Source organism: Myxine glutinosa, chromosome 2 (assembly GCF_964187855.1).
Source record: "Myxine glutinosa chromosome 2, kmMyxGlut1.1, whole genome shotgun sequence".
NCBI classification, from domain to species: domain Eukaryota; kingdom Metazoa; phylum Chordata; class Myxini; order Myxiniformes; family Myxinidae; genus Myxine; species Myxine glutinosa.
Window position 1 is genome coordinate 224688271 of NC_136262.1, and position 13037 is coordinate 224701307.

Genomic DNA, 13037 nt, shown 5'->3' on the forward strand with positions numbered 1-13037 from the left:
CTAATCAGTGGATTCGGCTGTTTCAGCCACACCCATTGCTGACAGGTATATATAATCAAGCACACGGCCATGCAATCTCCATAGACAAACATTGGCAATAGAATGGGCTATACTGAAGAGCTCATTGACTTTCACCGTCATAGGATGCCACCTTTCCAACAAGTCAGTTCCTCAAATTTCTGCCCTGTTAGAGCTGCCCCGGTCAACTGTAAGTGCTGTTATTGTGAATTGGAAACGTCTCGGAGCAACAACAGCTCAGCCGCGAAGTGGTAGGCCACACAAGCTCACAGAATGGGACCGCCGAGTGCTGAAGCGCGTAATAAAAAAAAAAAATTGTCTGTCCTCGGTTGCAACACTCACTACCAAGTTCCAAACTGCTTCTGGAAGCAATATCAGCACAACAACTGTTTGCCGGGAGCTTCATGAAATGGGTTTCCATGGCCGAGCAGTCGCACACAAGCCTAAGATCACCATGCGCGATGCCAAGCGTTGGCTGGAGTGGTGTAAAGCTAGCCGCCATTGTAATCTGGAACAGTGGAAATGCGTTTTCTGGAGTGATGAATCACACTTCACCATCTGGCATGTCCGACGGACTAATCTGGGTTTGGCGGATGCCAGGAGAACGCTACCTGCCCGAATGCATAGTGCCAACTGTAAAGTTTGGTGGAGGAGGAATAATGGTCTGGGGCTGTTTTTCATGGTTTTGGCTCAGCCCCTTAGTTCCAGTGAAGAGAAATCTTAACGCAACAGCATACAATGACATTCTAGACGATTGTGTGCTTCCAACTTTGTGGCAACAGTTTTGGGAAGGCCCTTTCCTGTTTCAGCATGACAGTGTCCCCATGCACAAAGCGAGGTCCAAACAGAAATGGTTTGTCATAGTCGGTGTGAATGAACTTGACTGGCCTGCACAGAGAGAGCCCTGACCTCAACCCCATCGAACACCTTTGGGATGAATTGGAATGCCGACTGCGAGCCAGGTCTAATCGCCCAACATCAGTGCCCGACCTCATTAATGCTCTTGTGGTTGAATGGAAGCAAATCCCACCAGCAATGTTCCAACATCTCGTGGAAAGCCTTCCCAGAAGAGTGGAGGCTGTTATAGTCAGCAAGGGGGGGGGGGGGGGGGACCAACTCCATACTAATGCCCATGATTTTGGAATGAGATGTTCGGTCATGTAGTGTATCTCTGTACTTGCTCCACTTTTCCCATCCCCACACCCTTTCCCCACATCCCCCTAATGAAATTGAGTCATTACCTTGACGGATTTATTTAATTTGCTGTTGATGTAGCACAGGCATGATGGGTCAAATCCAAATGGCCTCCTCCTGCACCAAATTTCCTTGTTGTATCTACATAGCAGGTTCACCCTGAGTGCTTAAATCCAGCCCTGCTCAAACGTATATGAATCTTCTTAAAATGTAGCCTGAACATGTGCATCAACATGGTGAGCTGCAAGCGAGATTGATGAGTGAGGGGTAGAATCTGTCCACATAAGGGATAATTGGATTTGAGGTGAAGCAAAGGAGGTTGTTTATTTTTTTTTTTAAACAAAGAAAACTTTTGGAGCCAGATCAAAGCCTTGTGCTATGCTTGCATCAATGAGAACTTTGAGTGGATGAGGAGCCATTTGTGAACAGAGCACCGTCTTCGTTAATGCCTCATCATTCTGCATGAGATGCATCTGTCACTACGGTCCAGGAAAATGAGAAACGTGTTGCTTCCCCAAAAAAGTAGGAGTTTATACCTAGGGGTGCCAAGACCCCGTTTCGATGAAAAACTCAACAGTCGTGCTGTAAAAGGTTGCTGACCATAAACGCCTTCAATATATACACAGTAACAAACTTGTAGGTAGATAATCACGCCAACAAGTCTGGAATATCATCCGACAATGCCACACTGTACTTTCTGAGGACTCCATCATAGTACACAGCCATGATAATGTCTGTGTCACTAGCATGGATCACAACTAATTTCACTACTTCCTTCTGGATCTTTGGTGTCAACCTCCTGTTGAGTCGACTCCGAATTGGCAACGGGAGTTACAGAACCCTGTTTGATCAACACCGTTTCGGTTACTTCTTCAAAGCCACCACTCAGAAGAGTAGAACCTATAGATGGGGACGACTGCTCACCCATGGCACAAGTCTCAAAAAGGAAGTTTAGCAGTCTGGCTTATTTGATTGATACTGTGAAGAATCCCTTAGGACTGGGAGCTTGATCCACCTCATAAACTTTGTCCTCCTTTGCTGGTAGTGAGCTGACTTGTCGGTGATGGTGTTCTGCTGATTTGAGGATTTGTCTGTTGCACCAGTACAACAGAAGTGTGCTGACTTTATACCAAAAGGTACATCATTCAAAAGATATTGCCGATAGCGGACTGCAACATCTCCAAAAGTTTCACCTTCACGAAATGACCACTTGCATATAGCATCAACTACTTCTGCTGTTTTCAGTGATAACCGAAGAAGAGTAACAACACTGACAATGTTTGGCCCATCTTGTAAGATTTTCGCACGAGGGGCCTTTGTACCTGTACCTACTGCATCCATAGATCGATCCTCATTGACTAGTGATAGTGACATCTTGCTGCATTCATGATTGCCTACAAAGTTGACAATATCTAATTCTCCACTGGTGATATAAGCGAGGTGATTCTCAAAAGGGCTACCACTTCCTCATTTTTACCTGATTTCTGTTTCGACCTCTTGATGCCCGTGTTCTGGGTGTAGAATGTCTGTAGTTTGACAAGAGTTGTCTTGGCATATTTAGCTACCTTTCCCGATCTTTAGCTGCCCGGCAAATGCTTTTAGCTGCCTAATGCAGCATGCACTGTTTTTCATTGACATTCTGGTTGTCTTCCAACTGCTGTCTTAAGAGCGTCTCCATGAGGTACGTCAGAGGCACAGATAAAACCAGACCCACTACAACGGCTAATAACCGACACGCTGGTTCCAAAACGAAGCACAAGTTTTGTTTTCAAAGCACTTCATTGGTGTCTGTATTTTCAGCCCCTAATTCCCAAATAATCTTCTGTTCTGGTTACCTCCACCACCAAAGGTTGATGGAGGTTATGTGTTCACCCCTGTTTGTCTATCTGTCTGTTCGTGAAGAAGACATCTTAAAAAGTTGTAGACGAATTCGGACGAAATTTGGCAGAGAGGTTGTGTGTGTGACAGGGACGAAATTAATAGATGTTGGTGAAGATCCGGAGTCGGATCCGGCTAGTAGAATTTTAAAAAGTGATTCTTCACCATTGGGAGATTGGGCCAAAAACGATACATAGCAGGACATCTCAAAAACTTATGGACGGATTTGGATGAAACTTGGTAGAGAGGTTGTGTGTGTGATAAGGAAGAATCGATTCAACTTTGGTGAAGATCTGAATATGGATTCGGATACGAAAATTATTCAATTTTATAAGTGATTCTTCACCATCGAGAGATTGGGCAAAAAGCGATATATAACATGACATTGAAAAACGTTATGGACGAGTTATGACTAAACTTGGTAGATGAGTTGGTTAGGTGACAAGAACAAGTCTATTCCATTTTGGTTCAGGTCCGAATCCAGATTCGGCCTATCAGTTTGATACAAAACAAAAAGTGTTCAGCCTGGTGGAGGTATGCACACTACCGAGTGTCGTTCTAGTTTCTTAGTGACTTTATCAGGAAACCACATGACTCTTGGAAGAGGGGCAGAGTGGGGGGAGGGGAATGTGGCGGTGCTTTAGAATTTATCAACAAGACGAGTGAATGTGGCTTCCTGGATGCCCTGATGCTGTTTACAAATGGGAAATCTGGTTGCTTTGAAAACATTCATTCATGGTGTGTAGTAGCAAATATTTCCAATCATGGCATGACCTTATATGTCCTCGCTCTTAAACATTTTGACTGATTCTGTTGAGACCTTCCCTGTTGGTTTTTTGCTCACCTGGAGCGAAGTTCAGGTGAGCTTATGCGATGGCGCGTCGTCCACCCGTAAACACTTCTTTTTTTTTTCTTATTCTTTTTTTTCGGTATACCGAATCGAGGCTCGTGAAAGCTTCTTTTTTTTTTCTTTTTCTTTTTTTTCGGTATACCGAATCGAGGCTCGTGAAAGCTTCTTTTTTTTTTCTTTTTCTTTTTTTTCGGTATACCGAATCGAGGCTCGTGAAAGAGCTTTTTCTTTTCTTCTTTTTTTTTTGTATACAAGATCGAGGCTCGTGAAAGAGCTAATTTATGACATTAATCACACTTACAAATCTGTCGGAGCTGACATTTACTTCACAAACAAATCAACCAGACAAACAAAATATATAAAAAGAGGGAGCGGAAGACAAGATGGGGAGAGAAAGGGAAGCACACAAACACTTGAGAGCACACAACATTGGAGAGCAGGGAGATGTGTGGGAGGGAGAGGGCTTGGGGGGAGGAGGCGTGGGAAGGGGGGAGAGGGGGGGGGGTGGGAGAAGTATAAAACACAAGGACACTAAGGACTTCCAGGACAGAAGTTGGTATTTCAAAAAAGTGGATTTGGGGTGAAATTAGCCTTGAAACTTCTTCTCCGAAACCGTTGATGGGATTGCGACCAAATTTGGCACAAATGATATTTGTTGTGTTAACTAAAGTTTGTTCATGGCATTAAAAAAAAATCAGGGTCTAAGGAGTCTACCGGGGGTCAAAGTGCATCCAGGTTTGACCCCCAAAATAGGAATTTGCTTTTTTTTTCTCAGAATATACACACGCAATTCTGATGAAACTTGACCACAACCTTAATCACCCGTGTTGTACCAATGTTTGTTCACAGGATTTTAAAAAATCGGGCCGTGAGGGGTCTACTGGGGGGTTGCCCCCCAAAATAGGTATTTGCTCATTCTCTAAAACTACAGACACAATTTTAATGAAACCTCACCACAACCTTCATCACCCGTGATGTACCAATGTTTGTTCAACGCATTAAAAAAAATTGGGGTCTGAGGACATATACAGGATGGGGAGGTGGGGTAGGGGTTTCCCCCCAAAATAGGTATTTGTTTGTTTGTTTGTTTAAAGTCTTATGATTATGTTGATATGATTCTACATGCTGCCCTGTCTTCTAGCAACCATTGAAATTGGTTTAAAATACCCTTAGTCGGTGCAGTATACTGTTTATTCTACCAGGTGAGCACCAGGGTGTTGCCCCTATGTTTTGTGTGTGTGCCTCTGTAGCACTCTGTTGCAAAAACAGTTTCACCTCAAATATTGAGGAAGTGGATCCTGTAGGCGTAGTTGACTCATCAGAGGTGCCGCTCCCTGACTGGTCAACCGTTGTTGTGGGAATATTCTTTCAGTGTCTTCATTTTTTTTAGCCAGTCGACAGCTTTTCTCATCAAGGTACGGGTTTTTGCATTTCGCGGGCCATTTGGGTCACTTTTGTATAACTCTCGCTTCTGCAGCATTATCATGTTGAATTCACCTAAATGAGTGGTCTTATCGAGCGTCATTCCCAACAGAAGTTTCTGTTTTGTTGTTGATTGAGCATTGAGTATTTATTTATTATCATCTTTTTGATATATGCGCTAGTACATTTGTCCTAATCGACTGTCATTTCTTCTCGTCTTTTCTTTGATAATGCTCAAGTGATGCCGCTCCTTCTGATGCATCACGGGCTGCCTGGCTGTTATTAGTAACAACAACCGAACGTATGTTTTGTAAATGTGTCGTTCAACATTGAAAACGACTGCCTTTGCACAAGATTCCATGTGGGGAATGGTTTTACCAAAGGTCAATGAATATAAGGCATTACGACCATCACATTACCTGTTTGCTTTCTTCAAAAGAGTGAATTGCCCCCTTTTTGTGTACAAAGTCTCGGCTCATGGAAGAGCTGGAACATAGGACAGACCAGACCAGAACATAACTGAACAAGAAGAAGATGGTGGAAAGGGGGAAGCATACCAACAGTAGGTACACTTGGAGGAAGAATGGGCATGGGGAAGAATGAGAAAAGAGAGGGGAAGGAGGACACAGTGAGTGCACAGGGTTGGGAAGAGGGAGAGGGGTGACAGAGGTAGGAAAGGGCAGGGATTGCAAGACAAGAAACGGGGCTGTAGAAGACAGCGGTCAGAGGTCACCGACCTGTCAATCATATTATGGATGTCCTCTAAACTATTTGGCAGCAGATGTCTGAAGGAAAGTATTCCTGAACTATCTGAAGGAAAGTATTCCTGAACTATCTGAAGGAAGGTATTCCTGAACTATCTGAAGGAAAGTATTCCTGAACTATCTGAAGGAAAGTATTCCTGAACTATCTGAAGGAAAGTATTCCTGAACTATCTGAAGGAAAGTATTCCTGAACTATCTGAAGGAAAGTATTCCTGAACTATCTGAAGGAAAGTATTCCTGAACTATCTGAAGGAAAGTATTCCTGAACTATCTGAAGGAAAGTATTCCTGAACTATCTGAAGGAAAGTATTCCTGAACTATCTGAAGGAAAGTATTCCTGAACTATCTGAAGGAAAGTATTCCTGAACTATCTGAAGGAAAGTATTCCTGAACTACAAGCTGCCAGAGAAAATATAACTTTAATCGAGCTACAAGGGCATTATTATTTTGTGGGCATGGGGACATCAAAAGTTGATATTGTATGTTAAATGAACACTTGTACAGCCAATAATAATAAAAAAAGCAGTTGACAGGGTTGCCCACCGAGCAAATGTTACTCAGCGTCTCTAGGAAGGCAATTTATACCCAACAACCTTTTTGCAGCACGACGTTTAAGTTTCACAGGAGAATGATGTTGCCGAATACCTTTGTGACGTGGCATTTTCATTGTGTAGGATAATGGAGCACCATGCAATACTCACATCATCACATCTTGTAGTATGTCACGGTGACGCGTAGTGCGTGTTTGCTGTAAACCACCGGCGGATAACATCGAACAACATGTTTTACGTCGCTCGATTCGTTCGCAGAACCACTGCTTCCAACTGATCCTTTAATTTGTTTGCATTTCCTTCCGAGGTTTCGTATGATTGTGTTCATGAAGACATTAACATGTTACAGTTAAACTATTTGATATCAGCAACTGATGTAAAAATATGGTTGTCATGTATCGAGATGATTCTATTTATTTAAACGATGTCGAGTATGTCCTTGTTGGAGTTTCCTTTCATCGATTGTCATCCAGATTGCAGTAATGATGAAATGGTGGATGGAATCGACAGATTGTTTCTTTGGAGGGAGCATGATAAACCCTTCGTTGCTCTTTTTGTTCCAATGAGGAATTGAAACGTGATAGGTCAGCTTCTTTGCGTTTGCCATGGGGTACGGCATACTTCGAACGCTCTCCCGATTCCTTCCATTGTTCCACCTTTCTGCCAACACACACCGAAACTGGACATCACCAAGATTTTTTTTTTCCATTTTATAATAATGAGGAAACTCCACCTGCCTGTGTCACCGAATCCCTCAGGAAAGCAGGTCCAGGTTGTTTGGTAATTCAGTAACATAGCTCTGTTGTTTATAAATGTGGGCCTGGATGGGTTTATAGTGTGCAATCCAATATAAAATCCTCGTGTGCATTTGCAGAATTTCCATTTCGTTGCCTCGATCCACATGTTCACCATGTCCGGGTGGATAGAACACGACAAGCAAGATTTCCTGAAAAACAGCGAGACACCGCCGATGGTGAAGCAATTCAAACGGGAGGCCTATCACAGGTAAGATGTACATTTTACAGATTGGTAGCATGAAAGCAATTTACTGTAATTTTAAAATGTGGGATAGATTCTTTACTTGGGTATTCCAAACGAGCTGAATTTATGAACTGTTTGCCCCCAAACCTCTTTGTACTAGGCAGTGTCCCATACAATCTATTTTCTCTCCTCCTTTCCATTCCCTCTCAACCTTGAACTCCTTGTCTTATCTTATGCACCATGTTCTATATGGAGCAACGGGGGCTGCTGGGGCACTTTCCTTGGCTTGGGTTACAATCCTGGATGAGTCACCACTCTGACAGAGGATAGACGGCCGAGTGTGCAGGAATTTGTGAATCGTTTAGGCCTTTGGGGGTCTGGCGATGGCTCTCCTACTCTTCGTGAAGGACACCTAACCGTGTGATCTTCCGTGTCTATCAACGAATGCTAAACAGACGGGACGCCCAGTTTAACGTTCATCCGGGTGACGGCACACACATCGAAGTATCGCATCGAATAACTCCCAAGCCTTCAATTTATCTCCTTCTCCTTGAACGTTTCTTTATGGTTTACCACATTTTGCTGAACTATACGTTTTGTCTGTCAACTCTTCCTAACCTTTCAAGTAATCATAGGGGACCATTAATAGTATATAATTGAGATGTATTTTTTCTTTTTTTTCTTCATCTTACAACACCTGTTACAGCGACGTAGCGATGCATTCCATGACTAAAGTCCTTTCAAACATGCAAAAAAAAGAAGAATCCACAATGTTAAACTCATTTTTTTCTATCCATCTATAAAATGGCTGAATTTGAATCCTTTTGAGCATGAAAACTCAATTTACATGCCTGCCATTGAAGTACTTTAACTTGAGACCTTTCCTATTATTATTATTATTACTACTACTACTACTACTACTACTACTACTACTACTACTACTACTACTACTACTACTACTACTACTACGCCACGCCACGCCACGCCATTTTGCTGCTCCTCGAGCCGTGCTATTTTCGACATTTCCATCTCACCCTCTTCCGTTTTCGTTTGTATTTTTGGTTTATTTGGGTTATTTGAACCAAGTTGGTTCATTTTGTTACTTTACTTTGACGTCCCGTTTGAGTTATTAGCCCTTTGTGTTCGGGCCTAGCCGCGGCGTGCGGCCGCACCCGTGTGGGACTAGATTTGCCGCGCCCGATTTGTGGCGTATCACAAACTGTTTGACTTCCCTGTTTTTGCTTAATCACCCTTGACTTTCTGTGCTAAATTTGCATAGTTTTGGCGATTAAGCCGATAAGTTATTTGCTCAACGCCCGTTTGATTATCCTTTTGAGTTAATCACCAGCATACCTGTACGGTCGTGCTAAAATAAGCAGAAGCTCGCGAACGAGCTCATTGATATTTTTTTTCCCATTTTCATTTGACGGGAAATATACCGTTAATAGCAATCATGCCTCTGGATGGTACGTGGGCAAAAATGGCCGCTACTACCTCTGGTGCAGGTGGGAACCGCCCTGCCCACCCGTGGCGTTAACAAGGAAGCACGGGGTGAAATGCGAGTTGGGACAAATCATCCAAATAGAGGCCTATGTGAACGCACTCGCTAGTGTGGTTGATCCAGCAACGATAGTTGCAGCCTCGAAAATGTATGGACAAGCTGTGTTCTTTCTAAACTCAGAGTCTGCAGCAAACAAAGCCATTGAGAAAGGGATTAGTGTGGGAGGACTCTTTGTACAAGTCGAGCCGCTCTCAAGTCTTGGTACAAGGATAATTATATCTAATATACCCCCTTACGTGCCTGACAATGTCGTGGTGCCTTTCCTGGAACGACTGGGAGTGTTGAGATCACCCATCAAGCCTGTGTCTTTGGGCTGTCATGAGCCCTCCCTACAACATGTCTGGTCTTTTAAAAGACAAGTATCCATTGAATTGGGAAAGGAGGCTGAATGTGAGGGGTCGTTTGTTATTCCTTTTGACGGAAAGAATTACAGGGTGTTTTATATGACAAACGAACCCCGTTGTTTTGTATGCAAAGCGAAGGATCACAGGAGAGCAGACTGCCCCACCATCATTAAAGAGGTTGCAGCTCCTCAACGTCCAGATCGGCCTCGAGAGGATCCCAGCGTCACTGTAGGTAACCTAAGAGAGGCGGTTGCTCCTTTGTGCTCGAGGGCAGTGGACCCTCAAGAAAGTTCTATACCAGCTTCTCATCCCAACTCTTCTGCTGCCATAAATCAATGGCAGGCAGTGGGAGCAGGGAAGGCAAAGAGAGCACAGAAGAGGAAATCAGAACCCGCAGAGGATGGGACCACGGAACACCCTGGTACAATTGAGGATGACACGGGAAGTAATGTGTCAAAGGGATTTGTAAAGCCTAGTATTCTGAAGGAGAAAAGAGTGGTAACCCAATCTGAAGAAATGGAAGAAGAAGAAGAAGAGGAAACTATTCATCAAACGACAGGATATGGAGAGTCCTCTCTCTCAGATCCACCCAAAGACAGTTTGAAGAATGAACAGGAAGGGAGACCGTCAGGTAGTAAACCCAGCACGGTAAAGACAAACAACCTAGAGGTATCTGACTTGACAGGGCCAAACGATACTGTGATGTTGGCTCCTGAGAAAATGCATCCAATAATAACAACTGCAACGAAGCTTCAAAATAAACCAGGGATTGAAACATCTACAAGAGCAGTTCTGAACCGAAGGATTAACACCGAAGTTTCAAAGGATTCTGAAGTAGCATTCATCGGTGGGACAGACAGAGAGAGGGAACCAGACACACAAGCATCAATAAAGTTGCTGGCACTGACCGACATCTCAGGTGATGTCACTTCACTCACTGTTGGCGCAGAAAGGGGAATAGTTGAGCACATCTCTATTTTACGACCCCAAAAGGTTGGATCTCCTATACCAACTGAGGAGGAGGCATCCATTCCCACAGGTGTAGCAACGTCCGCCGCATCAGAGCGAAAGGAGCGTTCCTCTGCGCCAGAAGATTATGCCAAGTCAGCCTTGAGAGACGACATGGCAGAAGACTTGACACATTGTACAAGTACACCAAAGGAGAAGGATCTTGAACCTCCAGACAGCGATGATGAGGAAAGTATTGGTGATGGGGAAGACTATCAAGGGTCACTGACTGGTTTAGAGACAGACCTACCGGCAGGACGCCATTCCTGCATTCCCAGCCAGGAGATACTCGAGTTCCTGGAACAAAGCTTGCATAGCAGGAAGAAAGTGGAAAATGCGCTGAAACGGTGGAAAGATTATGACTTGCTAGTGCATTCCTTGTATGCACTAAGGAGAGAGGGACATAAAACAAGGACTTCAGGCTCGGCCGAACAAGCCCGAGTCAGGAAGTTTCTAGCAAAGTTGTTGAGTTACGGGCCTGAATATAAATTCGTTTAGGAGGATGAATTTCACAGAAACAAAACTCTCAATACAATAATGACATCAAACTTACGAATAGGATCATTGAATGTCAATGGCTGTAAGGATGCATTCCGTGTGCACCAGGTATTGTCATTCTGTGTGAAGGAAAAACTTGAAGTAACCTTTTTGCAGGAAACCCACACGACCCCAGAGGCTGCATCCCGATGGGAAAACCAATGGGAAGGCTTGGCCTTTTTCAGTCACCTAACGGACACATCTTGTGGAGTGGCTACCCTCTTTTCACCAAAGAGGAAACCTGAAATACTTGTCGTAAAGGAAGCCAGTGTGGGGCGGTTGCTACATATAAAAGCAAAGTTTGAAGAATTTGTTGTCAATTTCGTCAACATTTATGCACCTTGTGTAGGAGTTGCAAGGGGGATTTTCTTCAACCGGTTGCAGAGATTCATGCTCACCTTGCCTGGTGAAGAGTGTGTAATTCTTGGAGGAGACTTTAATTGCACTCTAAACCCCTCCCTTGATCGAATAGGTCAGGAGCCGCATAATCCCTCTGTAAGAATATTACAACAAACCATAACACTGTTAATCTTGAGGGATACTTGGCACATACAACACCCCACAGACAGAACATTCACGTATACGAGTATCAGAGGTGGTCATATATCACAATCCCGGCTCGATAGAATTTACGTGTCTCACCGTTGGTGTAAGAGTGTCAGTGACTCCGGCATAAAAGTTGCCCATTTCACAGATCACAACTTGGCCTGGATTAAGTTTTCCCTGGCGGAAACAAGGCGAGGCCCTGGCTTGTGGCACCTGAACAATGCTTTAAGTCAGGATAAAGCCTTTTTGTCAATCTTTTTGAATTTTTGGCAAGCCTGGAGGAATAAAAAAAGGAGATTTTTGCTCACTTGGATTCTGGTGGGATGTAGGCAAGGTACGATTGAAATTGCTGTGTCAGGAATACTCGTATGGATCGAGCAAAACACTTGGGTTAGGGATCAAAAGACTGGAAGAGGAACTGCTGCACCTTGAGAAGCACCTGGCCACACTTACCTCGACTGAACTGCAGGCATACCAAGAAAAAAAGAGCACCCTTAAAGCATGTAGTCGTGTGAAGGCACGAGGGGCATATGTGCGCTCTCGTTTGCAGTTTATTTCTGAGGATGAATATGTCCTGAATTATCTCAAAGGGGTGGAAAAACGCAAAGGTCAATTCAGGGCTATAGCGAGTGTTCTCGCAGAAGATGGTCTCTTGCTCAATGGCTCTGAGGGTGTTCAAAAACGAATTAGAGCCTTTTATGCTCAGCTGTATTCGGGTAAGAGCACAGATGCAGGTGCAGGTGGCACTTTGTGGAGTAGTCTTCCTGAAGCCTCTGTAGAAGACCGGGAGCAGCTGGAGACTCCATTATCTCTGGAAGAAATGAAAACCGCCCTGCACAGCCTATCAAGAGATAAAGCCCCTGGCATGGATGGCTTATCATGTGAATTCTATACAAAAGTATAGGACTTGGTTGGACCTGATTACCTAAGCGTAGCTCAGGAAGCATGTGATACAGGTATAATGCCCCTTTCTTGGCGTCGAGCGATGCTGGTCTTGATTCCCAAGGAGGGTGACTTGAGAGACTTGAAGAATTACCGCCCTGTGTCTCTGCTGTGTGTGGATTATAAGGTCATGGCTAAAATGTTGTCACTCCGTCTCGGACCAGTCCTGACAAAATTAGTTAGCCCGGACCAATCTTATGCCATTCCAGGCAGGACAATACATGACAACATATCCCTTGTCAGAGACCTGATACAGTATGCGGACATGACTCGGACTCAAGTCGGATTTCTTTCCTTGGATCAGGAGAAAGCCTTTGACCAGATGAACCATGAGTATCTGTTTGAAACCTTGCTAACATTTGGGTTGGGGAGGAGATTTGTAGGCATGATTCAGACGTTGTACATGTCGGCAGAATGCCTAGTCAAAGTCAACGGTTTCTT

General features: G+C 44.0%; 1 protein-coding gene and 1 long non-coding RNA gene across 7 annotated transcripts in view; one reads left to right on the forward strand and one right to left on the reverse strand.

The window, feature by feature from the left end:
- Positions 1 to 13037, forward strand: part of LOC137420791 (cytosolic purine 5'-nucleotidase) — a 104234-nt gene that overhangs the window by 29297 nt on the left and 61900 nt on the right. For 4 of the 6 annotated variants that reach the window (XM_068106163.2, XM_078772321.1, XM_078772323.1 and 1 more), the window contains exon 2: positions 7552 to 7682. In XM_068106163.2, the coding sequence (XP_067962264.1) occupies positions 7579 to 7682 (104 nt within the window). In that variant the 5' untranslated portion in view covers positions 7552 to 7578. Of the gene's footprint in view, positions 1 to 5292; positions 5356 to 7551; positions 7683 to 13037 lie in introns of those variants that run through there. The other 2 variants (XM_068106162.2, XM_078772322.1) reach the window with 2 other exon arrangements.
- Positions 7506 to 13037, reverse strand: part of LOC137420792 (uncharacterized) — a 45040-nt gene continuing 39508 nt past the window's right edge. Inside the window, exon 5 of the long non-coding RNA XR_013622484.1 lies at positions 7506 to 7623. This is a non-coding gene — a long non-coding RNA (uncharacterized LOC137420792). The remainder of the gene's footprint in view (positions 7624 to 13037) is intronic.